The sequence below is a fragment of the Penicillium lagena genome (assembly GCF_028827675.1).
Source record: "Penicillium lagena strain IBT 129212 chromosome Unknown utg000008l_segment0_segment0, whole genome shotgun sequence".
NCBI classification, from domain to species: domain Eukaryota; kingdom Fungi; phylum Ascomycota; class Eurotiomycetes; order Eurotiales; family Aspergillaceae; genus Penicillium; species Penicillium lagena.
The window spans coordinates 259,294-284,144 of NW_026623229.1; the positions used below are offsets into that span (position 1 = coordinate 259,294).

The 24,851-nt window shown below is 53.5% G+C and overlaps 12 protein-coding genes across 12 annotated transcripts; 5 read left to right on the forward strand and 7 right to left on the reverse strand.

Moving 5' to 3' along the window:
* Positions 1-1,959: 1,959 nt before the first annotated feature.
* Positions 1,960-3,158, reverse strand: N7510_010640 (uncharacterized protein; the record flags this gene model as incomplete). The annotated part of the gene is made up of 2 exons (XM_056982565.1): positions 1,960-2,937; positions 3,021-3,158. 2 exons carry the CDS (start codon positions 3,156-3,158, stop codon positions 1,960-1,962), a joined length of 1,116 nt encoding a protein of 371 aa, XP_056828059.1.
* A 387-nt stretch (positions 3,159-3,545) lies between these two features.
* N7510_010641 (F1F0 ATP synthase subunit gamma) lies at positions 3,546-4,728 on the reverse strand (the record flags this gene model as incomplete). The annotated part of the gene is made up of 5 exons (XM_056982566.1): positions 3,546-3,639; positions 3,690-3,745; positions 3,798-3,910; positions 3,966-4,540; positions 4,673-4,728. The coding sequence occupies 5 exons, from the start codon at positions 4,726-4,728 to the stop codon at positions 3,546-3,548; spliced, it is 894 nt and encodes a 297-aa protein (XP_056828060.1).
* A 596-nt stretch (positions 4,729-5,324) lies between these two features.
* N7510_010642 (DNA topoisomerase 1) lies at positions 5,325-8,267 on the forward strand (the record flags this gene model as incomplete). Its single annotated transcript, XM_056982567.1, has 5 exons — positions 5,325-5,379; positions 5,527-5,750; positions 5,843-7,336; positions 7,386-7,625; positions 7,683-8,267. The coding sequence occupies 5 exons, from the start codon at positions 5,325-5,327 to the stop codon at positions 8,265-8,267; spliced, it is 2,598 nt and encodes an 865-aa protein (XP_056828061.1).
* Positions 8,268-8,953: 686 nt separating this feature from the next.
* Positions 8,954-11,204, forward strand: N7510_010643 (fungal specific transcription factor domain-containing protein; the record flags this gene model as incomplete). The annotated part of the gene is made up of 5 exons (XM_056982568.1): positions 8,954-9,022; positions 9,095-9,303; positions 9,356-9,383; positions 9,440-9,919; positions 9,975-11,204. The coding sequence occupies 5 exons, from the start codon at positions 8,954-8,956 to the stop codon at positions 11,202-11,204; spliced, it is 2,016 nt and encodes a 671-aa protein (XP_056828062.1).
* Positions 11,205-11,569: 365 nt separating this feature from the next.
* Positions 11,570-12,812, reverse strand: N7510_010644 (NAD-dependent epimerase/dehydratase family protein; the record flags this gene model as incomplete). The annotated part of the gene is made up of 3 exons (XM_056982569.1): positions 11,570-12,489; positions 12,547-12,708; positions 12,764-12,812. 3 exons carry the CDS (start codon positions 12,810-12,812, stop codon positions 11,570-11,572), a joined length of 1,131 nt encoding a protein of 376 aa, XP_056828063.1.
* A 365-nt stretch (positions 12,813-13,177) lies between these two features.
* On the reverse strand, positions 13,178-14,409 carry N7510_010645 (uncharacterized protein; the record flags this gene model as incomplete). Its single annotated transcript, XM_056982570.1, has 4 exons — positions 13,178-13,602; positions 13,668-13,806; positions 13,863-13,968; positions 14,027-14,409. 4 exons carry the CDS (start codon positions 14,407-14,409, stop codon positions 13,178-13,180), a joined length of 1,053 nt encoding a protein of 350 aa, XP_056828064.1.
* Positions 14,410-14,725: 316 nt separating this feature from the next.
* Positions 14,726-16,123, reverse strand: N7510_010646 (uncharacterized protein; the record flags this gene model as incomplete). Its single annotated transcript, XM_056982571.1, has 4 exons — positions 14,726-15,623; positions 15,673-15,800; positions 15,862-15,962; positions 16,021-16,123. 4 exons carry the CDS (start codon positions 16,121-16,123, stop codon positions 14,726-14,728), a joined length of 1,230 nt encoding a protein of 409 aa, XP_056828065.1.
* Positions 16,124-16,263: 140 nt separating this feature from the next.
* On the reverse strand, positions 16,264-18,908 carry N7510_010647 (calpain-like protease PalBory; the record flags this gene model as incomplete). The annotated part of the gene is made up of 4 exons (XM_056982572.1): positions 16,264-18,123; positions 18,170-18,386; positions 18,436-18,800; positions 18,861-18,908. 4 exons carry the CDS (start codon positions 18,906-18,908, stop codon positions 16,264-16,266), a joined length of 2,490 nt encoding a protein of 829 aa, XP_056828066.1.
* A 534-nt stretch (positions 18,909-19,442) lies between these two features.
* N7510_010648 (putative peroxisomal carrier protein) lies at positions 19,443-20,563 on the forward strand (the record flags this gene model as incomplete). Its single annotated transcript, XM_056982573.1, has 3 exons — positions 19,443-19,543; positions 19,597-20,141; positions 20,202-20,563. 3 exons carry the CDS (start codon positions 19,443-19,445, stop codon positions 20,561-20,563), a joined length of 1,008 nt encoding a protein of 335 aa, XP_056828067.1.
* A 199-nt stretch (positions 20,564-20,762) lies between these two features.
* On the forward strand, positions 20,763-21,858 carry N7510_010649 (thermonuclease family protein; the record flags this gene model as incomplete). Its single annotated transcript, XM_056982574.1, has 2 exons — positions 20,763-21,335; positions 21,397-21,858. 2 exons carry the CDS (start codon positions 20,763-20,765, stop codon positions 21,856-21,858), a joined length of 1,035 nt encoding a protein of 344 aa, XP_056828068.1.
* Positions 21,859-22,048: 190 nt separating this feature from the next.
* Positions 22,049-22,816, reverse strand: N7510_010650 (adenylate kinase ADK2; the record flags this gene model as incomplete). Its single annotated transcript, XM_056982575.1, has 2 exons — positions 22,049-22,587; positions 22,642-22,816. 2 exons carry the CDS (start codon positions 22,814-22,816, stop codon positions 22,049-22,051), a joined length of 714 nt encoding a protein of 237 aa, XP_056828069.1.
* Positions 22,817-23,227: 411 nt separating this feature from the next.
* On the forward strand, positions 23,228-24,836 carry N7510_010651 (DNA primase subunit PRI2; the record flags this gene model as incomplete). Its single annotated transcript, XM_056982576.1, has 3 exons — positions 23,228-23,417; positions 23,465-24,015; positions 24,075-24,836. 3 exons carry the CDS (start codon positions 23,228-23,230, stop codon positions 24,834-24,836), a joined length of 1,503 nt encoding a protein of 500 aa, XP_056828070.1.
* Positions 24,837-24,851: the final 15 nt, after the last annotated feature.

The following is a 24,851-nucleotide window of genomic DNA, read 5'->3' on the forward strand; positions in this document are numbered from 1 at the left end:
CAGTTATAGTAGCAGCCAAACAGTTGACTATATTGGGGCTATTTGGTGGCGTTCCGATATCCAAGGTTCACTATCATGGGGACAATCTGAGCATTACCAGTCTACCGGAACAGGTAAAATAAGACTAGATTAGGAGGTTGGGCCCTTCATGTCTTCAAACCCAAACTTTTGACGACCGCCTTGATTTGGATAAAGCTCTCAAGGTTTATGTTCCATGGTTGAAGGATACTAAATATAGTTGATCTACCAGTTCTTCGGTCACGTGGGAAGTCTCATATAACTCTCGTCAAGGATAATGTTACCATATAGCAGCATTCTGGCCCCCCACAATACATTCCTTTATAGTTATCTCACTTGGTATTAGCCATTCTCGCTGCCTAAATTGTATAGTTAACTTCGCGAGTCCTAGATAGTTAATCAGAGTTGACATCCTCTATATGATTACCACACGATTACCTGACCGGAACGGTACGCACGTGGTTCGACAATTCTTTGTTCCAGAGATGACGTGCTCTATAACCACGAAGGTCATATGCCTATAATCAATATAATGGCATTTTCGTTTTCGCTTTCGCTTAGGTTGTTGCCACCTCCAGAGAATTCAGATGTGGTTCCAACTATTCGTAATCTTGTCGCGCGGTCCGTCCAAATAATACCCGCTACTCTCTTCCCACACTCAGGGTTTTTGGCATTCTGATTGGCCTCCCTTACACAAGCTCGGACAACCTACTTTTGGCTCAAGGGATAACCACTCATTTGGCGATCACCGGTTCGAGAAAGCGGGGGTGGGCGAGCCGGATCCAGAGTATTCTGGCCTCATCTCTGGCTGAGGCCTATTGAAAGAAAGTAATTTGACGAACGATGATTACACTTTGCGAAATGCCGGAGGGTCTTAAGATCGGGAAGAAGAACCGGGCCAATAGAGAGACAAGGGAAGGACAAGTGTCTACTGTTTGATGAGGTTTCTGCGGTTCCATCCAGTTCCCCCTCCTTGCCAAAAGGCTACCGCTGCGCCAAACGCCCTGCAGAAACACCACAGCTCGCAGTCAAAGGCCATGATATACTATCGCGGCCTTTCCGTCGTCACCCTGACTTATATAGTATACTCGGGTGAAGGGGAAAACCGTGGCATGGGTCGCATGGCGTAGGAAACAAGCCATAACAGGCATGCTAGTGTCGTGAGGGGGTCTGATTAAGTAAAATAAGGGAATATTAAGGCGTCTTGTGATAAAGGGGGTAGACATACGCTTGATGGCACCAAGAGAAAAGCTGTGAATAGCTATGAGTACTCAATATTAGAGGAAAACCGTCCAGGACGTGAAGGATCTGACTTCATTAAGGGTTACACCTGTGACTCGGAGTCTTAGACAATTTTAGAGCATATGTAAAAGTATCTTTTCTAGCGAAACAAATAGAGCGGCCCGAATACCCTTTTATATCTCTAACTCACGATGTTCGCGCTATGTTTGTATACTTACCACATATATCACAAAATATGATACTAGGACGAATATGGTACATATAATGGGGAACATGTTTTTAGACATGACAGTACAATGGCCCTTATGTCTGCTTTTCAATCGTTATCCCTACATGTCAGGAATAGCCTTCGGCGCTATCATATTATGCGCCAACATTATAAACGCAGTCGAATGAAGGCATAAAGCCCTTAGTCGGGATCTTGTTTGTCGACCAAACCTTCTTAATGTAAGCCTCCAGCTCAGCAAAGGATTCCTCGATTGGGTTGAGACCCGGTGAGTAAGGCGGCAAGTAAAATTACACCCTTATAACCATCGCAGATGTGGATAGAATACTTTGAAAATGACCATAGACCAGTATCTCCTACAACGTATCGTCCAGAATGAACTCCAGCCAACCCCGAACTTCCTAAACACTATACGTACCCAAATAAAATGTCAAATATTTGGACTCTCTGCAAGTACCGTGCACATCTGAAACTCAAACAATCCCATCCACGAACTTGCACCGAGCACACGCCGTCGCACCACAGCTCGGGCAGGTCAAGATGTAAATCGGCATCCACAGGTGGCAGGCGTCACACTCAGGACAGCCAAGCGTCTTCTCCCAGGCGCCCAGATGAGGGCAGTCATGGTGATCGTTGCGCATGGCTAGTGGCTCGGCGTCAGGGTACGAAATTCGAAGGTCTTCCATCCATCCGCAAAAGGTCTCTAGCACAATTCCCTTGAGTTCCGCATAGTAGTCGTCTTCGGTGTAGCGGCCGCGGGAATCGCTGAGCTTGGCATTGAAGAACGACGTGAGGAGAGCAAACGGTTCCTGTTCTTCTTCGGAAGTCTCTTCAAGTTGGCTAGTCTCGTCGTCCCTGACCAGTGAAGCAACGAAGGAAGTGCTGCAGTCGAAGAAGACGGCATCTTCATCATCTGTCTCCATATTCACATCGTCCTTGTTGACGGGGTGCTCTCCATCGCCCTGACGGTGGCAGTCGTTGCCATGAAGCAAGCAGAAAGTAGTACTCTCGAATTCAGTCGTCTGGTCAACCGAAACATCATCATTTTCTTCCTCTCTCTCTAACTCTTCCTCGTCGCGTATCACCCGGGCCCTCATTGCCTCCTTACGCTTCTCCTGTCTCACTTCTTCCTTCGCCTTCTCAACTTCAGGATCAATACCCGCCCATGTCTGCTCCCACTCCTCGGCCGCAGCGCTGTGTCGAGCCCGTTCAGCCTTGGAATGCTCCGAGTCCGGATCCATGTGCACGCTATTCCCAAAGCTGTACATGTACCGGTCCCAGTCGTTGTTGAAGTCCCAGCGTTTCTTGCGGCCCCAGTCGGTGCCGTCTTCAAACCAGGTACGCCAGTCGTCCTCCGGGTGGAGATATCGCCTTTTCACATTCACACCCAGCGACTGGTCATGTTTGCTGCGTCGCTCTGGGTCGCGGAGGGTCTCGATGGCTTCTTGGATCTGTTGTGAGATTTGTTAATATATCATGTGTGTTTGAAACGAACAGTGCTTGATGTGGGAGTAAGGAGGATGGCTGGCGGTACCTGCTGGAAATGCTCGTTGGAGTCATCGTCGCCGCCTGTTTTGTCGGGGTGGTGTTTCAGTGCGAGCTTCTTATAGGCAAGGTTGATTTCTTTGGTGCATGCTGTTGGGGATACACCCAGGATGGCGTAGTAATCCATTGCTGAAAAGTCTCTTGGCGAGTCGAGTTTGTACTGATGGCCCTTTGGGGGGTTGTTTACATGACAGTCAGCGTAAGAAGGGTGTGGGAACAGGGCTTCTCGAACAAAACAAGAAATGCTGGTCGCAAATTAAGGGCAGCCAGAAACCAAGTCAGCACAGTTCTGAGAGTAAGGGGAGAGTTTGGGGGAGGAAGGAAGAGAGAGAGAAGAGAAGAAAGTCACAAAAGATCAAGTCAGGAAGGTGCCGGCTATACCAGACACACAAACTTATAAGCACAAAGGAAATTCGAATGGATTGACACTGATTTTACACGAGCTGAAGGTCGATCTAAACATATATGGACAAGTCTACACCAAAGGTGACTTCTTCCCGTAGACGTTCGGCCTTTACATATCCTCACTGGCAGTGGCACCGGTGATAATCTCGACCAGCTCACCAGTAATCGTGGCCTGGCGCTGACGGTTGTACAGGATCTGGAATCTAGGGGCTTGTTAGATCGAGATCCTAAACATACAAGGAGAAATACATACCGGTTGATCATGTCACCAGCGTTGTTGGAGGCATTCTCCATGGCATTGCGACGGGCCTGTAAGCAAGGTTAGCAGCGGCCACAAGAATATGAATAGACTGGTTAATACAGAAATCTCGCAGGCGTGGCCCTCGGCCATGGCCCAGAACAGGTTGTTGGCAAGAGAGTATTCGCGCAGGCTGGCCAGAGCCTCGTCATCAATCTCGAAAGCGGAGATGTTGGCTAGAAACAGATATTAGTCCTGGTTCGGTTGAAATACTCGGCAACGAAAACCTACGGGACTCGGTAATGGCCTCCTCGGAGTACGCCTCAACGGTGGTGGCTTCGTAGGTCTGGGCGTTGACGAACTTGTTGTAGACAATCTTGACGCTGGCGTAGTCGGCGGGAAGCAGAGAGATCTGGTCGGCGATGGCCTGGGCATCGGCAAAGGTGGGGATATCCTTGCAGACATTGGAGAAGCTCAAGAGGATCTTGTCGGCGGCGACCGAGGAGAGCTTCGCCTTGGCCTTCTCCCCGAGGATGACAATGTCGGAGTTCGGGGTAGTCTCGATCAGGCGGCGAGTAGCCTTGCTCAGACTAGAGTGGATACCACCGCAAAGACCCTTGTCGGAACTGGCGACCACGAACAGAGTCTTCTTCTCGTCCAGCGGCTTGGTCTCGGCATTCTCGAAGACGGCGTTGGAGGTCTGACCGTAGGCGCGGGACTCGTCCATGGCCTTCTGGGCACGAGTGAGACGGGTGGATGCAACGATCTTCATGGTGTTGGTGATCTTCTGGATGTTCTTGATGGACTTGAGGCGGCCCTCAATCTCACGAAGAGTCGCGAAGTTGGCGGCATTGGGCGGAGCAGTGCTAATCTCCTAGTCAGCAAAATCCAATTAATTCACCTTCTCCCACCACCGGAAGATAAATCAATGGCATCGTGGTGGTGGTGGTGGTCGGCAGCGTCGGGGTGTGAGGAGGTTGACACGAGTCGGGACTTACCGGGTCACCGCAGCACTGCCAGCCCGCACGGCCGGGCGGACAGCACGGGAGAACATTGCGAGAGGATTGAGAGGAACGAGGAAGGGATTGAGCCGAAAAGAGCGGTGGAAGATGGAGGGGAAAGAGGGAGAGAACAAGCGGAAGCCTCGCTGGTGGTGGTGGTTGAAGTGCGAAGTCAACTCTCCTGGTTCTGCCGTCCAACGCTAAACCGGAACAGGCAGGCAGGTACGGTGCGCCATTCCGGCCTCTGACGCAGTTTGTGGCCTTGGTGCCTCGGCGCCTGAATTTCCAGGCCGGATCTCAAATCCGTCGCTGGCGTCTTTCCATTCCATTCCTCATTCCCCCCGAGTTAAAGCCTCTTTCCTTTTCCTTGCTGCATTCTCTTCTCCCCAACTCTCCCGCCCCCCGAGGCTAACCACCACCACCACCACCCCCAACGCCTATCATTCGCATCATTCATGTATCATCACATTTCTTAGGACCACCTCGTTTTTCATTGGTCGGCATTTCCTTGACTTCATCCTTCTATCAGGCCCCGGCGCTGTTTGCCCGACTCGGCAGACGTACACAACACCTCCCCTGGGCCTACCCTCGAAGCTTCTTTCATTCATACTCTCGTCTCTCCCTGTCCTTTCCCCTTCGAGTCTCCATTATGAGCTCTTCGGAGGACGACACTCCTCTCATGGCCACCAATGGCCGGGTCAACGGTAAGTTCGGTTGTCTTTTGTGTGGCCATCACCCATCCAAGCCCTTGTTTCTTTCATCTCAATTATCAGTTTTGGTTGTCCTAGCTTCATTTGAGCATCACATTTCTACCTCGTGCTTATCTGACGTATGATCACCTGCTCCTCTAGGCACTTCCTCAACGGCCAAGGCCAATGCGAACTCCCCCACGGTCAAATCGGAGAGCAGTCAACTGGACCCTGGTGTTTCGATCCGGTTTGGCCCCGTGCAGGACAAAGATGTGGAAATGAAGGACGCGGAGGGCGGTTCCAGCAAGCGCAAGGGCCGCACAAGCGTCAGCCACCGGAAGTCATATGCGGAATCGGAAAGTAGTGATGAAGACGATCAGCCCTTGGTACGCCGCACCCTCCCACAGAATAGCCCTCGTCTCCCCCTTGCGACACTACCGTCGCTGTGTTGGTTTCAGCGATTGACCATTTTCGACAGAGCAAACGTCGACGCACCTCCATGAAGCATATGGATCCTGAAACCGATGAAGACGTGCCTCTGGCACGTAACGGACGAAAGCTTCCGAAGGCTTCCGAAACAGCCATTGGAGAGTCCTCCGACTCCGATGTGCCGATTGAGCGGAAGCTCGCGGCGCAAAAGAAGAAGATTGAGCAGAAGGCTGAACGCAAGCCAGCCCCGAAGAAAGAAACCAAGCCAACGCCAACCACCAAGAAACAAACCAACGGCATTAAGAAAGAACCAGCTGTAAAGAAGGTGAAGGCTGAATCGGTCTCTCCGCAGAAGGCCAAGGGCAAGGCCGTGAAGCGGGAGAGCGAGGATGCGGATGAGAAGGAAGATGAAGATGACGACGAGGAGTACCGATGGTGGCTGGACCCGACCAAGGGCGATGGGACCAAAAAATGGACCACATTGGAACACAACGGTGTGGTTTTCCCGCCGCCTTACGAGCCACTGCCAAAGAATGTCAAGATGAAGTATGACGGGGTCCCGGTCTTTCTTCACCCGGACGCCGAAGAGGTGGCTAGTTTCTTCGGCAGCATGCTCAACTCGACCCACAACGTGGAGAATCCTGTTTTCCAAAGGAACTTCTTCGGGGATTTTAAAGACATTATCAAGAAAACCGGAGGTGCCAAGGACTCTAAGGGCAACAAGATTGAGATCAAGGAATTCTCCAAGTGCGACTTCAAGCCCATTTTTGAATACTACGATACACAGCGACAGGAGAAGAAGAATCTGCCTCCGGCTGAGAAGAAACGCTTGAAGGCCGAGAAGGATGAGGCTGAAGCCCAGTATCAATATTGTATCTGGGATGGCCGCAAGCAGAAGGTGGGCAATTTCCGTGTTGAACCTCCATCGCTGTTCCGTGGACGAGGCGAGCATCCCAAGACCGGCCGCGTCAAGACTCGAGTGCAACCCGAGCAGATCACCATCAACATCGGCAAGGATGCGCCCGTTCCTCCGCCTCCCGCCGGCCACCGCTGGAAGGAGGTGAAGCATGACCAGGAAGGAACCTGGCTCGCCATGTGGCAGGAAAATATCAATGGCAACTACAAATATGTCATGCTGGCCGCCAATTCCGACGTTAAGGGACAAAGCGACTACAAGAAATTCGAGAAGGCCCGCGAGTTGAAGAAGCATATCGCCAAGATCCGCAAGGACTATCAGAAGAAGTTGAAGGACGACATGATGGTGGAGCGCCAGAAAGCTACTGCAGTCTACCTCATTGACCAGTTTGCTCTTCGTGCCGGAAATGAAAAGGGGGAGGATGAAGCGGAAACTGTTGGCTGCTGCTCGCTGAAATACGAAAACATCACTCTCAAGCCACCAGCCACTGTCGTCTTTGATTTCCTCGGTAAGGACAGTATTCGTTTTTACGATGAGGTCGAGGTCGATCCGCAGGTCTTCAAGAACTTGAAGATCTTTAAGAAGGCGCCGAAGAAGGAGGGCGATGAGGTCTTCGACCGGCTGACGGTATGTGATTCCACGTTTCCCATTGCTGATGATGTCTAACGAAAAATAGACTTCTGCACTCAACAAACACCTTCAGGGTTATATGTCTGGTCTGACTGCCAAGGTGTTCCGTACCTACAACGCATCCTGGACCATGGGCAACCTGCTCAAAGAGATGAAACCCACTGGTTCTATTCCAGAGAAGGTCAAGGCATACAACGATGCCAACCGTCGGGTTGCCATTCTATGCAATCATAAGCGCACTGTCACTGCCGGTCATGCCAATCAGATGGAGAAGTTGGGTGAACGGGTAAGTTTAGCCTTCATTTTGGTCAGTTGGTTTCGTAGACTCACATTTGTGCAACAGATCAAGGGACTTCGCTATCAGAAATGGCGACTCAAGCAAATGATGCTCGATCTGGATCCCAGCTTGAAAAAGAAGAAGGGCGCATCCTTCTTCGAGCTCGACGAGGACCTCGACAAGGATTGGGTCAAAGAACACCAGGCCTTCCTGATCGAGGAGCAGACCCAAAAGATCACGAAGAAGTTCGAGAAGGACAATGAGAAGCTGGCCGCTGAAGGAGAGAAAGAGATGAAGGCGACCGAGCTCGAGGAGCGTCTGAAAGTCGTCAAGGAGATGGAGAAGAAATTCAACAAGGAGAACAAGACCGGCAAGGTGGAGGCCGAGGGTAAGGGTCCAACTGTTGAGCGGTTCGAGAACAGCATCGCCAAGCTCGACCAACGCGTTGAGACCATGTCTCTTCAAGCCCAGGACAAGGAAGACAACAAGGAAGTCGCGCTGGGCACCTCGAAAATTAACTACATCGACCCGCGTCTCACCGTTGTCTTCAGCAAGAAGTTCAACGTGCCCATCGAAAAATTCTTCTCCAAGTCTTTGCGCGAGAAGTTCGAGTGGGCCATCAAGTCTGTTGAGGAGGACTGGGAGTTCTAGGTTTATGCTTTCCTGCTTGCAGAATCATTTTGCAAATCACTTTGCACGCCTCTTTTTGGGTACAATATTTCTCGTTTCTTTCTAACCTCACGCTCTTGTGTTCTCAGCCGTTCGTCATCATCGCCTTAAATCTGTTTTTATTCATTTTGCATTTGCAGCAGGAGCATGGAAGCGCCAGCACAGTCTCAGGCGGTGTTTTTCGCCTGAGATTCATATAGAATATGCGCATCAAGCTCCCTGTCTTTGTGTGTCAAGACATAGAAAACAAAAAGGGAAAACAAAAAAAAGCCACGTAGGTGCATGCATGTACTCAGTCATGGACTTGGGTTAACGAGTCCTTCTTTTGCCACCTTGGTTCTGAATCGAGCTTGAGTATCTTATTGCATATACTGTACCAGTAGGTAGTCGCCGGTGGAATGCTTGTTGTGTGTATATGTCTGCAGCAACCTCCATTCTCTTTGGCTCCAAAATTCTGACACTGGGTATATAAGGCAGGCAGGCATTGTTCGGGCCATAGTTCCGCCCGGAGTCAGGAAAAAGTGGATATCTCGGGCACTACAACAGCCCGAACTTGACCTTCATCCATATTATTCGAGCCAGCTGAAGAAAACATTGACTCCTCTCTGTACCATTTTTCTGCCTATAATTATTGTACAATCATGCCATCGCCATCTAAACTAAAAAGCATGTCCGACCCTCAAACATTCCCCAAGTCACCGCGAGTCCTTGCCTGCGTTTTCTGCCAGCAGCGCAAGGTAAGATGTGACCGTCGGTTCCCGTGCTCGAACTGCATCAAGCACCGGACACACTGTCTACCGGCGACGCAGATGCGGCGGAAAAGGAGGTTTCCGGAGCGAGAGCTTCTGAACCGTCTTCGGAAGTACGAGGATCTGCTCCGCCTGAATAATGTCAAATTTGATCCGCTTCATAAGACAGAGTCGGAGGAGTCTCTTACAGCCAGTTATGGTTCGGAGGATGAGCAGCCTGAGTCTGAATGGTCATCTTGTGAGAAGTTACAGAATGCTTATGAGGCTAAGTATGCCCTCTCACTCTCTTTGTCGCTCTCTTCGTCGTCTGACCCTTTATAGGAATATATACCACGCTATGAAGCATGGGGTATGGCAATGACATATGCAAGAGAAGCGGTGTACTGACAATCATTGACCAAATAGTTACCAGAGCCTACAGATGACAACGATACCTTGAGCGATGGTACCCTTCCCGGGGGTATTTCTGTCGGCAAAGCCTGGGATCAATTCGATACGGACGATCACATTCTCTTTAGTTCCCGCAACACAGCAGTCGATCTTTCAATTCTCCACCCGGAACCAGTTCACATATTCCGACTCTGGCAGATATATCTGGACAATGTCAACCCACTGCTCAAAGTCATACATAGCAATCTTCAGCAACGAATCATCGAAGCCGCGAGCAATATATTGAATATCAGTCCCGCGCTCGAGGCACTGATGTTCAGTATATACTGTATGGCAACTCTCAGTCTCACTGCGGAGGAATGCGCCACCATGTGTGGTTCGCCAAAGCAGAATCTACTGAAGAGGTATCAGGTTGGCTGCCAGCAGGCTCTATTGAAGTGCGGATTCTTACGGTCTAGTGACCGCGAGTGCTTGACTGCATTATTTCTCTACCTGGTTTGTTTATCAAGCCTCATTTCTAACCCTCATTGAGCATGCTGATACCATCTAGGTCTCAGTTCATCCAAACACAGATCCTCGGTCCCTCTCCTCTCTGCTTGGCATTGCAATCCGTATTGCGCAGCGCATAGGTATCCACAGCGAAGCAGCCAATTCTCAATGCACAGTCTTCGAAGCAGAAATGCGCCGAAGGCTATGGTGGTCCCTTATACTCTTCGACTCACGCATCAGCGAGCTATCCGACTACAAAACCACAATGCTAGCTCCTACCTGGGACTGCAAGGTTCCCATCAACACTAATGACTCTGAGCTTCGAGTGGAGAGCAAGGAGCCCCCTGTTTCCGGGAAAGTCACCGAGTCGATCTTCGCAGTTGTGCGCGGCGAGCTGGGCGATTTCATCCGACATGCGCCCTTCCATCTCGACTTTACCAATCCAGCCCTGAAGCCTGTTTCCAAACCGCGGGAGGGTGTTGACGACATAGCCGCTCTGGAGAAGATGGTCGAGGAGAAATTCCTCCATTTCTGTGACCCGGCGAACCCGCTTCATTTCATGACGATCTGGTCGACGAGAGCACATCTCTCGAAAAGCCGTCTCTTGGAGAACTTCTCAAAACGCCCACGCTCTTCCTCTGTACACCAACCACTAACGCAAGCCCAACGAGACGCTACTCTCTCATATGCCCTCCGCATGCTCGAGTCCAACACAAAAGTCATGACCTCACCTTTGACAAGGGGATACGTCTGGTTCTGTCACCTGCATTTCCCACTACCAGCATATATCCATATCTTGCAAGACCTTATCCAGAGACGATCATGGAGCAAACAGTCTCGACAGGCGTGGGAGGTAATGAGTGAGAACTACGAAGCGTGGTTCTGTGCGTCGAACACAAACACCCCGCCCAACTCGCTCGTCAGTGACACGCTTTTCGGACATTTCACCGCTATCATTCTTCAAGCTTGGGAGGCTCTCGAGACGCCTGATCAAAAGGACATGTTGGCTCCGCCGAGGATTATCTCTAGTATCAGGCAGAAAAGGGCGGAGGTGGCTGCCGATATACAGAATGTTCATGACACAGCATCGTCTGGCAGTGCTATAGATGCAAGCATCGACGATCTGTTTCTGTCCATGCCCTTGCCCATGGGCTTTGGTAACCCCAGCCCAGGGATTGGCATGGGTGAGCAAGATGACTACTCCGGGATGGACCCAAGGGTTTACTCTCACCTGTCACTTGGTGATATGAATCAGTCCAACTGGGCCTCAATGCACTGGGGTTTAGGATAAGCGGATTGACAAGTTCAGCCTCGGTTGAAGGTAAATAAAGGTTTTATAATCGTGTATTATTTACAAAAAATAAATAAAACTACCTAGTTTAACAAGAAATGAATCCGCGTCCGTCTCTTATCCATATCCAGAATCAGAGCAGCGAGCACAGATTGATCCAACCTAGCTAGTAAGATCATCCAGGGGACGGCAGGCTCAAAAAAGAAATCATGAAGAGGTCGTGCTTGAACGAAAGGGGGTAGTCGATGCTTCTTTCACACAAATGCAATGCTGATAATGTTGGGACGGTTGAGAAAAGTAGATTAAAAAAAAAGAAAAGGAAATGAATAAATCACCGGCCAGGAAGAAAGAAGGGACGGAAAGATTTATGGCCACCAGCCCATGCGTTTGTAGCTCTCGACCATCTCGCGAATCCCGTCGGCGTCGAAGCGTTCGTGCGTCGGCTTCCACCCGGTCAGGGACTCGAAGAGCGACCCGTCGATGGACATGTCCTGGTCCTTGAGCACGTCGCGCTCCAGGAACGGACTGATGGGACCCGGGCGGCTGACGTTGCTCTTGGCCAGCAGGTCCGCCCATGTCTGCAGACTGACCTCGTTCATGTCGTCGACGACATCGTCCAGGCTCAGCTTGGCCAGTTGTGAGACGAGCGAGCCGATGAACGAGACCTTGAGCCCGAACACCTCCGAGAGGGCTTTGGCCACGTGCTCCTGGCGCGTGTCGTTGTGATCGACCACGTTAAATACCTCGGGGAACGAGTCGGTCGAGTTCCGCGGACCCTTGCTCGCACGCCACTCTGCCGCGCGGAACAGTGCCGCCGCCGCGTCCTTAACGTGCAGCGTGTTGATCTTCAAATCCTTGCTGTACAGCAGCTCCAAGTCCTTGTCCAGCTCGACGTGCACGCGGGCCAGACAGATGCCCATGGCGAAGTAGCCCGAGTCGTAGGCGCCGTAGAGGTGCGGCAGGCGCAGCGCGACGTAGTTTGTCCCGGGGATCTTACGCAGCTCGTCCGCGGCCTTGAGCTTCCATTTGGCCAAGTTATGCCACGGCTGGAGCTTGTCGGACTCCTTGCGCGGCGACGATCCGCTCTTGTAGACGTGCGCGGTGGAGCACTCGACAAACGCCGGGATGGCCCGCCGGGCGACCTCGCGGCCCAGTGCAGCGGAGAGGCCGCAACTGCGCACCTCGTAGACGTCGTCGGGCTGGGAGTGGCGTGTCTCGCCGCCGCAGTTGATCACGTAGTCGAATTGCTCGCCATTGGCGCGGTCGAAGATGCGCGGGAAATGCTCTACATATCGAAATTAAGGACTGCCGATCACCGGTTTCGGGGGCTTGCACCACCTACGTTCACGACTGGCGTCCGCCTGCACGAATTTCTCCTTGGAGCAGGCCTCCTCGAATTCAGGCGCCAACCAGGCCAGTTGCGGGAGGACCTTGTCGACTAGCCGCACCTCGGCTGCGAGCTTGTTCTCATGGAGGTACAGGGCGAGGTGGCGGCCCAAGAAGCCTGCACAACATTAGCCGGTGATTGGGCGGGAGAGCCGAGCGAACGATGAACATACCAAGCCCGCCGATGATCAGGACGGCAGGCTTCTTGTCATCCCCGGCCATTTTGTGGTGCAAGTGCGGGGAGAGAAGGGGGGAAAAGGGGGGGAGTAGTTTGAGAGAGAGAGGGGGGGGGAAAGAAGAATGGAATCAGGAATAATACAACAGGATGAATGAATAAAGGAAAGATGGATCCGGAGAACGGGCGGGAGGGAGACTACTAACTAGTGTCACTAATTAGTTCGTGGACAGGGGCGGCGTGAGGAATGACCCCGGTCCACTACACTAGAAAATTCGCGAATGGTTCGTGGCCTGCCAAGCGTCGTGCGTGGGCCAAGTGGGTTAGTGAGTTAGATTAGGGTTAGTTACAGGAAGGGACAGGACCATGGTTCTGTCTGCGATCCGAGATCGAACCAAACATCGTATGTACCCTAACACTCCTCCACCACCAGCACAACCTCAATCTCAAACTCGAAACAGGGGAATTCCCCCCGTGACTTCGCCTGCCAGGCGTACTTCACTTTGTTCATCAGCACCTGCATATCACCTTCGTATCCCAATCGGATGGGGAATGAGGTAGTCGTCCACCTGGGCCAGGCCATAGCCGACACCACAACACGACGGGACACGACGGGAGACTCCCGATGAAGCAGGAGGGCGCTAGGATCAGCCATGAGTGGCAGCCCGCAGCTCTCGGCCATGACATCCAAAAAGCGCTCCGACGTCACAAAGTGCTGGAAGGGGGTGCAGACACTCGGTCGGTCGGTCACCCCATCCTCGCGGACCAGACACGAGGTTCCGGCCATGAACACCTCTTCGTTCTCGATGCTGGCAAAGTTTTCCTGGCTCAGAGTGGCTGTTTGAGGGGCATTAGTCAGTGGTGGACGATACCCACTTGCGCCATGGGGGTCAGGTTCTTACTAGTCGCTGGGGTAGGGTTGCGAAGAGCTAGATGGAGAGGCAGCGGTCTGGCCGGAGAGCAGTTGTTCGGTGTCTGAGACTGGAGAAGCACGTTGCGATCAATCAGTCGAGAAGGCGTGGGAGTGAGCGGAGACTGGGTCTACGGGTGTGGTCAGCTCAAGGGAATCTCCATGCCAAGTATCCAAGAAAACAGACCATCATGTTCGACAGGTTGGGAATTGTCGACAGAGAAGAATCAGCACTTCTCTCCTTTGTGAGCTTGGCGGTCTTCTCCAGGAGCAGCATCAATCCTCGGATCATGCTGTGGACTGCCAGTCAGCCAGCCCTCAGAAAAGAGAGGGCAGATGAAAGAAACTCACGCCTCTTTGCGCTCCGGCCACAGGCACAGATCGCGGGACTCGATACTTTCTTGCATCAGGTACTTCTGGCGGGTTTTATCGCTGCCCCAGAACTTGGGTCCGTTTTCCTCGAGGAAGGTTTCGGCGATCTTGCGACGTTCACTTTCCATGTTGAGGACGCTGACCCAGCTGGAGAACGAGGAGACCCAGGCCTTTAGCTTGAGGCGGAATTCATCCCAGAATTGAATCTGTAGGTCAAAGAAGCGCCGGAACTCGTCCAGGCGGCTCGTGGCGACCAGCTCCTCCCGGTCTAGGAACTCCATCAGAGGGCATGGAGTTTGAGCAGACGACGTTGGAGGAGCAGGTGAGATGTTGTCACCCTTACCACTGCGCAATTTGGCCATAGTGAAAAGATTGACAGAGGTATGTGAGGTACAGGTAGGACTGGACAGAGGAAGGAGGAGAAGAGAATAGAAAGTCGAGACAAGGAAAGGAAGGAAGGAAAGAACGAATGGAAAGAAAGGAAGGAAAGGAAACAGTAGAAATATGAAGCAAACCACAGTCTATGAATTAGGTAAGTACAGGTCAAATCAAGCAAAGGTATGTATTCATGTATTCATATGTAGTGAAAACACACTTCGACTGAATAAAAAGACTGTCATACAAATTCGTATCAACCAACAACAGTACTTGATGTTAGAGCTTCACTCCTCTCAGCAATCAAGATGCCCCCAGACACTTCAGTGAGTTCCTCAGCTCTTTTACAGCCGTGTCCACGTCGTCAAACGTAAGCGCGGATACAGCCCAGCGGGCATGTTTCTGCGCCAGGGAGATGGACTGGTCGTCTACCCCGTGAGACGGTCGAGTCGATGACGCAGCAGCGGGCGGTGCGCGCGTTGACAATGGTGCAGCAGGTGGCTGTGGCGCTGCTGGCGGTGGGATGTGCGCACTGGCACTGGAAGGGTCGTAAAATGACGCAGGATCAGGTGCGGTAGTGGGAGGGCCTGCGGATGGGGGAGGGAAGGACTGGAAGGCGTTGCGGGGATGAACTGTGGTGTCGTGGGCACCACTTCCGGGTGTATCTGGGAGCTGTGGCAGTGTGGAGGAGTTGCCGATGTTCCCTGGGGTTGAGGGAAGCTCCAACTCTCCTCCTGACGGCTCATCCGTGGCTTGCGGGTGTGACCCGGGGGCATTTAGTGGGACTGAAGGGATATCCGGCTCCGACGCGGTGGTGGAAGCGGCAGGCTGTCGCGGGATCGATGAGGCACGAGATGGATGGAGAGACTCATCAAGTGCAGATTGCCGGGCCAGGTGTGGTCCAAGACGGTCCGATTCATCAGGAATCTCTTCCACAGAGGGCTGTCGAGGTTTGGAGGCTTGTTCCGCCACCAATTCATCGAATTCCTGAACTTCGGGAGCTGTAACAGCTTCCTCTGTTTCCTCCCTCGGGGCAGGATTGGACTCGTTGGGGTCTTCGCCGGCTTTGATGGCCTTGACGATTCGAACGGCGTGGTATTTGGCGAACTTGATCCGTCCCGCCATCTCGGCATCGGGCTCCCCCCAGATCTGGCACAGCTCGAGGAAGGTAGCCGCAGCCTGGAAAGTGTCTGCTGTTTGTCTTGATCGCAATTAGCGAAAGGTGTGGGGACTGTTGGAGAGAAGCTCACTTGGTGACCTTGTTGGCAGTCATGGCTGCTTCGGCGCGATTGAAAACTTCCAGGCCAAACTGCTCGACAAATGCATGCGCAGCGACATTGTCCGTCAGTGTATCGTTGTCTGGGTTCTCGCTCTTGAACTGCGGGAGGACGGGCGTTAGCGATCGGCTTCACCGGAACGAAAGGGGGCAGACAGCGAACCTGCTCCAGCTTCTCCACCAGATTTGTCGTGTAGAGCTTGATCTCATCGTCCGAATTGTGGAGGCCTCGTTCGATGATCTGGTTGACGATGTGGAAGTTGCCTGTAGGAGAATATTGGCGATCGAGCTCAGTGTTTGTGCTCAGGTGGGGGGAACTTACACCAGTAAGCCACAACTGGCTTGACACGCTCGATCTGGGCTGCGCGCAGGGCAAAGCGCCCGATGTCGGCGGATTTGAGCGCGACGGGGATATTGCTGGCCATGGCTGTGTTGGAATGAAGGAAGAGGAGAGAAAGAAAGACAGGAAAGAGATGGATGACGTTTCGATCCCGTGCGGAGATAACGTGGGGACATCTACCACACTAAGAAAGTCTCAGGCAGAAGTATAGAACTACAACTACTACTATTGTTCGTCCACCACCCACTCCCCAATCTCAACTTTCTCTTCGGCCAATGCCTCAACCTCGAATTGATCCTCCACCTGCCCACCAGGACTCCGCTCAATCACAATCCACACCTGAATGTGAGGTTGAAGATCAACATCCTCGATCCGAACGCCCGACGCAGCATCGCAATGGCTTCCGTCCTCCGAGGTCGCCAAGATCTCCTTGTACGGCCCCTGGCCCAGTTCCACTGTCATTAACACCGGAGAAGGGGCAACCGCCCGCGCCCCGATCATGGATCGTTTATTCCTCGCCAAGAGCTTGAGCCGCGTGAGGCGTGACACTCGCAATGGCGCCAGCATGCGATCTCGGCCGGCCGACAAGACTCCTACTTGCGATACCACGATGCGGCGGCCGGCAGACTCGGATGCCAGCGGTTGCACCACGCACGGGATCGTCGAGGAGATCCAGAGCGTGAACCGGCCCAGTTGATCGGGTGCGAACGTGGAGCAGACGAGGGTGTAGCTGCCCCGATCCAAGGCCTTGGTCTCGGCCAATGCGCAGCCTCGGCGGTAGTCGCCGCTGTCGGCGATGATGTCTCGACTGCGTACCCTGGCAATGCGTGTACCGTTGGACCAGAAGAGCTTAACGTGCGTCGCCAGCTCGGCCTCGTGGGACTCGAGTAAGACCGAAAGATCGGTCCGCTCGGAAACCTGGATGCTGAATTGCGGATTAAAATGATACCGCGCGGATTCGGCGTTACCGCCGGCAGTCTGTGGATTCCAGTATCCATATGCCTTGTTCAAACAGAGATATTTGTCCGCAGAAGGGGCCAGCGTCACCGGAGATGGGGAAAGTGCGGAGAGTGTGAAGTTTTGGCTCGACGAAGCGAGCGACTGCTCGGAAACCACAACCGTATAGGTCGTCTCCGGAGGCATCTCCAGCCTCATGAGTGTGTTGGGCGAGTCCACGTAGGGTCCCCGATGGAGGGCCCCGTCGCTCAAGGAAACCCTTCTCCCGTCCGCTGTGAATATGTAGATGCTGATGAATTCTTGATCACTGATGCGGTGGTGGTCCACGGTCTTGAAATGTTTCCCGAGCAGAAGCCAGACCGTGCCTCCCGACTCGCTGTGAATCGAGAATTGAGGGTTCTTAATAAAACAGCCAGCAATTCCTCTCCCCTGGGACAGATCCCAGGTGAAGTGGACGTCCTCGCGGTATTTGAACAGGCCAGGGTTCCAATTCAAGTAGAGATTTTCAAAATTCTGCAGAAGCTGCTCGCAATCCATCCAAAAGATCCCTGGCGACAGAGGCGAAAGTTCATTTTGCCTGGAACCAGATTGGGTCTGCTCAGGTTCTTCGCCGGCCCACGGGTTCTTGAGAAGAAATTGGCGACGTCCGTGGACTTCCTTCATGTCCAGTATGGCATAGTCGTGCTCACTCACCAATCCCAGCCCGATTTGCTCCTGTTCGGTCAGCTTGCCCGTTCCAATAGTCAGAACCACGTCACCAACGTGGAACGGTTTGTACAAGCGGCCCCAAATCTCATCGGAGGTAGTATCCTCGTGGTGGAGGAAGACTTGCTCCGGGATCCACCCAGTCAGAACCCAGAGGTCGGTTCCTGAATTGCTTCCTGGAAAGTCATAGCCCCCACGGACTTTGAGATATGCCTTCTCGACAAGTGCAGGCCATAGAAAACTGTAGTTGTTTCGATCGATCACATGGAGTGACCGTGTGGTACTCGAAGACGGCAGCCGGTCGTCAATGACCACTTTTCGAAAAGACCCATTGAAGTAGAAACAGAAGATGTATTTCCCGGAAGATGATGTTTGGGGGTCCCCTTGGTCTCTTTCACACGGGAACATTGCCGGCATCGCATGCTAGTCTTGGTCAGCTTTGGATGCCAAAGAGGTCACATCATCGTACTTTTCCCAAGCCGCGCTCTGAGCGCGAGGTGGCGGCGCAGAGACTTGCAACCACCGAGCAATCGGTCAATACATCCTGCACCAGGTCCGTGGCGGTTGCCACGGACATGACGGGGTTATCAACAGCAGCCACTCTTGAGAGCAGCAGCTCGCGCGGACGTTTCCAGCCTGCGAAGATAGCCCGTTGACATTCTGAAATATGAAGGTCCGGTGAGTCTCTGCATCCAATTAGTCCTACCATCTGTCACGGCATTTGCTCCGACCTACGTGAAAACCTGGTTGTCCGGCAATATGAATTCCTCCGGAGCTGGTGGACGCTGCCAGGGCGGAAATTTAAATCCATTCAGCTTCGCTCCCTCGAGAATAATGATCTCTTCACGAGTCGTGAGCTTGCGCGTGGAAGTAGGAGATCGCAATCCCTTGCGAGACTCGCCCCACGCCGCCGACTGCCAGTCAGTAGCCCCCTTGATCTTCTCCGCTCTGGTGAGCAGGTCTTTGCATTTTGCATCGAGCGTCGCCTTCTCAGTAGCCGGCGCTAGACGCAACGCTTTCATGTAATGCTCGGCGGCATCGATCGCCGCCTCCAACGCCGCATTCCGCGAGGTGGCCGTGTCGACGGCGTCCTCAGCTTTCTGGGAGGACGGTCAGCCATGGCCCTCAAGATTAGAAAATAAACTGGGGAAGTGATGTACTCTAGCCTGGGAGACGTGCGACTGCGTAGATCCATTGGGGCTAACCATGTTTGAGGTCTAGCCAAATCGTAATAATTGCCGAAAAAGGGCCAGCCGAGCCGAACGACCTGGACAATTCCGAGCTTGGACGATAAATTCCGATGACTGGGAACCACCAATCAAGCTGGACTCTAGCAGGCTCAGAGCCGGCAGAGGGACCGGACAAAATCGGAGGACATGCACTGCCCTGTTCTTGCTGTTGCTCATTCAGAGTACCTCCAGTACAGCGGATACCGCGCCTGACATAAGCAGCCGAACGACCTCGGCTCGTGCCCGTCATGGAATCGCCGAGGTGCTGGGTCTAGTGATGCCCTCGGCGGTGCATGTCGGGATTTTTCTCGTTCTCATCCGTGTTGGCTGTGACGACTTGACCTGACCTGACTTGACCTGACCTGACTTGACCTGGTCTGCCCCCCTCTCCCAAGCATATCTCTCTGGTGAATCTGTTGTTCCGGAGCTCCCATTGCTGCAAGTTACAGCCCCGCTCGTCCGACCTCCCCTTTCCCTTGGCCGCTGAGATAGCGAGCCTCATTATAACTTACGATGGCTGGTCAATCAAAGCCTGTGCTCTCGCCATGGGGTAGTGCCGTGGCGGGCGCGACCGGTGCCGTCCTCGCCAATGCCATGGTCTATCCGCTTGATCTGTAAGAGAAGCTTGATGGAGAGAAGAGACTGGAGTTTGCTAACTCGATCCCAGTATCAAGACGAAGCTGCAGGTACAGGTGAAGGAGGCCGCCGGAGCCGAAAAGTCGGAAGATGTCGAACACTATAAGTCGACCATGGACGCCATCGTCAAGATCGTGGAGAAGGAGGGCGCCGCCGGGTTATATTCTGGAATTGCCGGCGCGCTCATCGGTGTTGCGTCGACCAACTTCGCCTACTTCTATTGGTACAGCGTCGTGCGGACTCTCTACATGGCCTCCAATAAGGTGCCGAAGCCACCGGGCACCATGATTGAGCTCAGTCTGGGTGCCGCGGCTGGTGCTGTGGCGCAGATCTTCACCATCCCTGTGGCCGTCATCACGACCCGGCAACAAACGCAGCCGAAGGGGGAGAGGAAGGGCTTGTTGGAGACGGGCCGCGAGGTTGTGGAGAGCGAGGACGGCTGGACCGGCCTGTGGCGCGGTTTGAAGGCGAGCTTGATCCTGGTTGTCAACCCGGCCATCACCTATGGTGCATACCAGCGCCTGAAGGATATCTTTTTCGCGGGCAGGACCAATCTCAAGCCGTGGGAGGCATTTAGTAAGTTTTGTGTTGTTGAAGCTTCATATATAACCTTGGTCCCTAACGAATTGTGTCTAGTGCTCGGTGCCATGTCCAAGGCTCTCGCTACCATTGCGACCCAACCTCTGATCGTCGCCAAAGTCGGTCTGCAGTCTCGCCCGCCGCCCGGCCGACAGGGTAAGCCGTTCAAGACTTTCGGGGAAGTCATGCGGTATATTGTGAAGAACGAAGGTCTGCTGTCCCTGTTCAAGGGCATTGGGCCCCAGATTACGAAGGGTCTGTTGGTGCAGGGCCTTCTGATGATGACCAAGGAGAGAATGGAGCTCATGTTCGTCCTGCTTTTCGCTTATCTCCAGCGGATCAAGAAGGAGAAGCTCCAAAAGGCCGTTGACAGTGCTGCCCAGAAGGCCAAGACGAGCATGCCGGCGACCTTGAAATGATTTTTTTTTATCTCTCCGCAATTCTCTTACGGCGTTTCCGTTTTGACGGTTGGACAGTCTTGACCTTTCTCCCAAGGCTTAATGATAGAAACCTGTGTTTCTCGTTGAATATCATTATAGACTTGTATATACATGCTTTATCTTGCACAGTCCGTTTGAGTGTTGAATTAGTTCTTTCAGTAACAATGTTCAATGCTACATGATTTTCCCTCGTACTAAGCCCTATAGTGCTAATAAATTCCAGCCTCCGTTATGGTCGGTGATCGGCAAGACAGCCTCCGCCGTGATCACCGACTTCACCCCGACACAACTCGCCACCTCCAGCTCGCCTCGTGTCTGGCCTGCCACACCAATCAAAAGGACACAGCTCGTCATGCGATGGCCGCCATGGAGCTCTCCGTCAACCGATGACGATCGCGACCCGAAGTCCTCCACCGTGTCGAGCTCATCCGCGTCCATCCCCGCAACAACGAACACACAGCTCGACTGGGCCGCCTTCACCGAACCCCGGACTCTCCTCCCAACCCTCATTCTCACGAGCGGAATCTTACTGGCTGTCCGTTTCCATCGCCGCTATCTGCGTCGCTTCCCCGATGCGTCCAGCATCTCACCGTCCTTCCTGCGTCGCCGCTCGGTCTTTGGGCCGGTGACCAGCGTCGGTGATGGCGATAACTTCCGGATATTCCATACACCCGGTGGTCGGCTCGCTGGATGGGGCTGGTTGCCGTGGAAGAAAGTGCCTGGTACGAAGAAAGAATTGAAGGATAATACTGTACGTCTTCCCTGACACCACCGGCAGACTCATTCTGACACTCTACTGACTCTATCCACAGATTCACATCCGTCTAGCAGGTGTCGACGCCCCCGAGCTCGCTCATTTTGGCCGCCCCGAACAACCCTTCGCGCGTGATGCCCACGTATGGCTCACCAAATACCTCTCCAACCGGCGCGTGCGCGCCCTCGTCCACCGGCAAGATCAATACCACCGCGTCGTAGCAAGTGTATTTGTGCGGCGCGCGTTCGACTTCCCACCGTTCCGTCGGCGGGATGTCTCGTACGAGATGCTGAAGCGCGGTCTGGCGACCGTCTACGAAGCGAAAGTGGGCTCGGAGTTCGGCGGCGACGACATGGAGCAGCGGTATCGGCGTGCGGAATGGTGGGCCAAAGTCCGGGCCAAGGGGCTGTGGAAGGACTATCGCAAGATCGGGTCCGACTGGGAAAGTCCGCGGGATTACAAGATCCGTATGGGCATGGGGGATCCCTCGTCCGAAAATAACGGAAAATCAAAGTCGTAACTAACAATGCATATGAACGAGATGATATGATAGACAAGAGAATATGTACATTGCTATGCTAGACTAGAGTGATCGAGCGCCGCGCTGGCGTTTGCATCCTAAGCAACCATCATGAACAACAGGGTATCAGACAAAAGACGTCTCACCAAATGTGAAAATATATGAGTACATGGATGGACGAGGGAACGGTCTAGCAGAACCTCCGCTCAACCTCGGCAATCAACTGAGGCGAGATCTCGTCGCTGGAGTTACCCTCAACGCGCCAGAGACACCCACGTCGATCGTAATGTTCCAACAGCGCCTTGCTCGTCTCCTCGAACTTGCGCAGCCGCTGCTTCCACGTATCAATGGAGTCATCCTCGCGCTGCGTCAAGGGCTCGCCCGTGACGTCGTCTTTCCCGGGGACTTTGGGTGCATGGAAATCCGTATTATACACTCGGCCTGAGGGCTCATGCACCCAGCGCGATGCGATGCGCGCGAGGATCACGGACGGTGGTGTGAGGAGGTGCACGACGAAGTTGACCGGGACGAGGGTGTCGAGGCTGGATGCTTGCGCTGCGGTGCGCGGGAAGCCGTCGAGGATGAATGAGGCGGAGGGGGATAGTCCGGGAGATGAGGATGAAGTTTCTGGGAGCCAGCCCTTGGTCTTCAATTCGGAGGAGATCAGGTTGAGGATCATGGAGTCCGGGACGAGGTTGCCGGACTGCATGGCGGCCTCGGCTTGAAGGCCTGTTGACGGCGTCTGAGAGAGAGATCATACACCGGAGTCGACTCACAACTTACCGAGGGGTGTCTTCTGTCGCACATTCTCGCGCAACAGATCTCCCGAGCTAATTGAAGCCAGTTGGGGGAACCGGGCGAGCAAGCGTTCGCTCTGGGTGCCTTTTCCGACCCCGGGAGCCCCGACGAGGATGATGCGCGCAGCTCTCTTGAGCTTCTGTGTTGTTGGGTGTGACATCCTGAGCGAGAATATACAGTGGATAGGAAAGAAGTCGGGGGCTATCGGGCCATTCTTGAATGCTGAGAGTGTGGGCGGATCAGCAATTCCTTTGCGATTTTGTGGGGTTTGACGTTCCAACTGTCTCGGGCGGCCGGTGAGCGGAGGACGGAGGATCGTCCGAAGGAATGAACAACAGTAATAGAGAGCCAGCCACTAGCTATAATGATTATCTGTACGGCCTAAGTGGATGATTGGACATGCAAGAGTGAAGAAGTATCATTTACTTGTTTCCTCCTACTTGTCCCGAGGCACCATCCAATCACGTGATCTTGCGCGTCCTCCGTTGGCGCGTCGCGTGTCTCGATCAGAAAGACCCTCACCCCGTAAGTCCAACACCAATACATACTGTGGAACAGCCAGCCGAACACCATGATCCGGCAAGACGCACATCGAATTGACCCCAAGCGCAGGGCTGTCATTGACCATAAAAAACGCCAGTTTGCCGCACCTGCCTACAAACAGCAAGACTACCCATTCCGGCTGAACCTCTACGAGACGCCGCCAACGGCGGAGATCACCCTCGAGCAATTTGAGCAATGGGCTATTGACAGACTGAAGAGTATGCACCGTGCAAACTTCCATCACTCTCGACTAACGCGGAGACAGTCCTGGCCGAGATCGAAGCATGCTCCTATCGAAACAAGACCCCCGCCGAGACGGCTGCGCATATCACGCCGCTGCTGCAGAAATTCCTCCCTCTCTCCTCCAACACGTCCTCCCCCAATGGTGCAGCGGACCAGCGTCTGAAGAATGAACGCCAGAAGGACCACTACTCCCACTTCATTCTCCGCTTGGCCTTCTCCGCCACTGAGGACCTGCGCCGGCGGTTTGCACGCGCGGAGACCATGCTGTTCCGATTCCGCTTCCAGCAAGATGACTCCAAAGAGAGACGCGCGTTCATCGATGGTCTCAGTCTCGACTGGGAGCCCGTTGGTGAGGAAGAGAAGAATGAAGTCGCGGAGAGTCTGGTGGGCGCCACGCCTGGGCTTCGTCGGGTGGATGATGAAACTTGGTATAAAGTCGACTGGGAGAAGGTACCTGAGCTGGTTGAGCGGCGGTGTGTCTTTCTGAAGAAAGGCAAGGCGTATGTTCCTGGCCGAGAACAATTGAGTATGATCATTGCCGAGTTCACGGCACGCTTGGAACGAGCACTAGAGGTACGGCGGCTCACCATATTACTCTGATATTTCACTGGTGTTGACTGACGATACAACAGCTTACGAGCCGTGCCCTGCCGCGCCTGGATGAGGACGACCGCCTGACTCCCATCTTAAATCACCTCTCCAAGAACTTCGGCAGCGCCGAGTCCGTGTACTCGGAAGGCGAAGGTTATGTGGACGGTGCTCCCATTACGGCCGCCTCCATTGACCAGCTCTCGCAGCACTTCCCGCTGTGCATGCGCAACTTACACACCAATCTGCGGAAGAACAACCATCTGAAGCATTTTGGACGACTGCAATACACTCTGTTTTTGAAGGGCATTGGTCTCTCCTTGGAGGAATGTATTCTCTTCTGGCGCCAGTCATTCAAGGGGTTTACCGATGACGAATTTAACTCTCGTTACAAGTACAATATCCGCCACGCCTACGGGGATGTCGGGGGAGACGTCAACCGGCGTGGCCGGGGCTATCCGCCCTACTCATGCCAGAAGATCCTCGGCGATTCCAACCCGGGTGTTGGGCAGAGCCACGGGTGTCCGTATCGCCATTACTCTGTCGATAACCTCGTCGGACTGCTCCAGTCCACCGGCGTTCACGACAAAGAGGTGTTGCGGGGCGTGCGCGAAGATGTGGGCAAGACACGCTATCACATTGCTTGTAACCGAGTGTTTGAGTGGGCGCACAAGAACGAGATCAAGAAGGTCAAGGAGGATGGGACCTGGAGTGCGGCGGATCTGGATACCATTGTCCATCCCAACACCTATTTCAAGCGCAGCTACCTTCTCAAGCAGCTGGCCAAGGCCCCGCGGGACGCGTGAGGATCTCTCTGGACA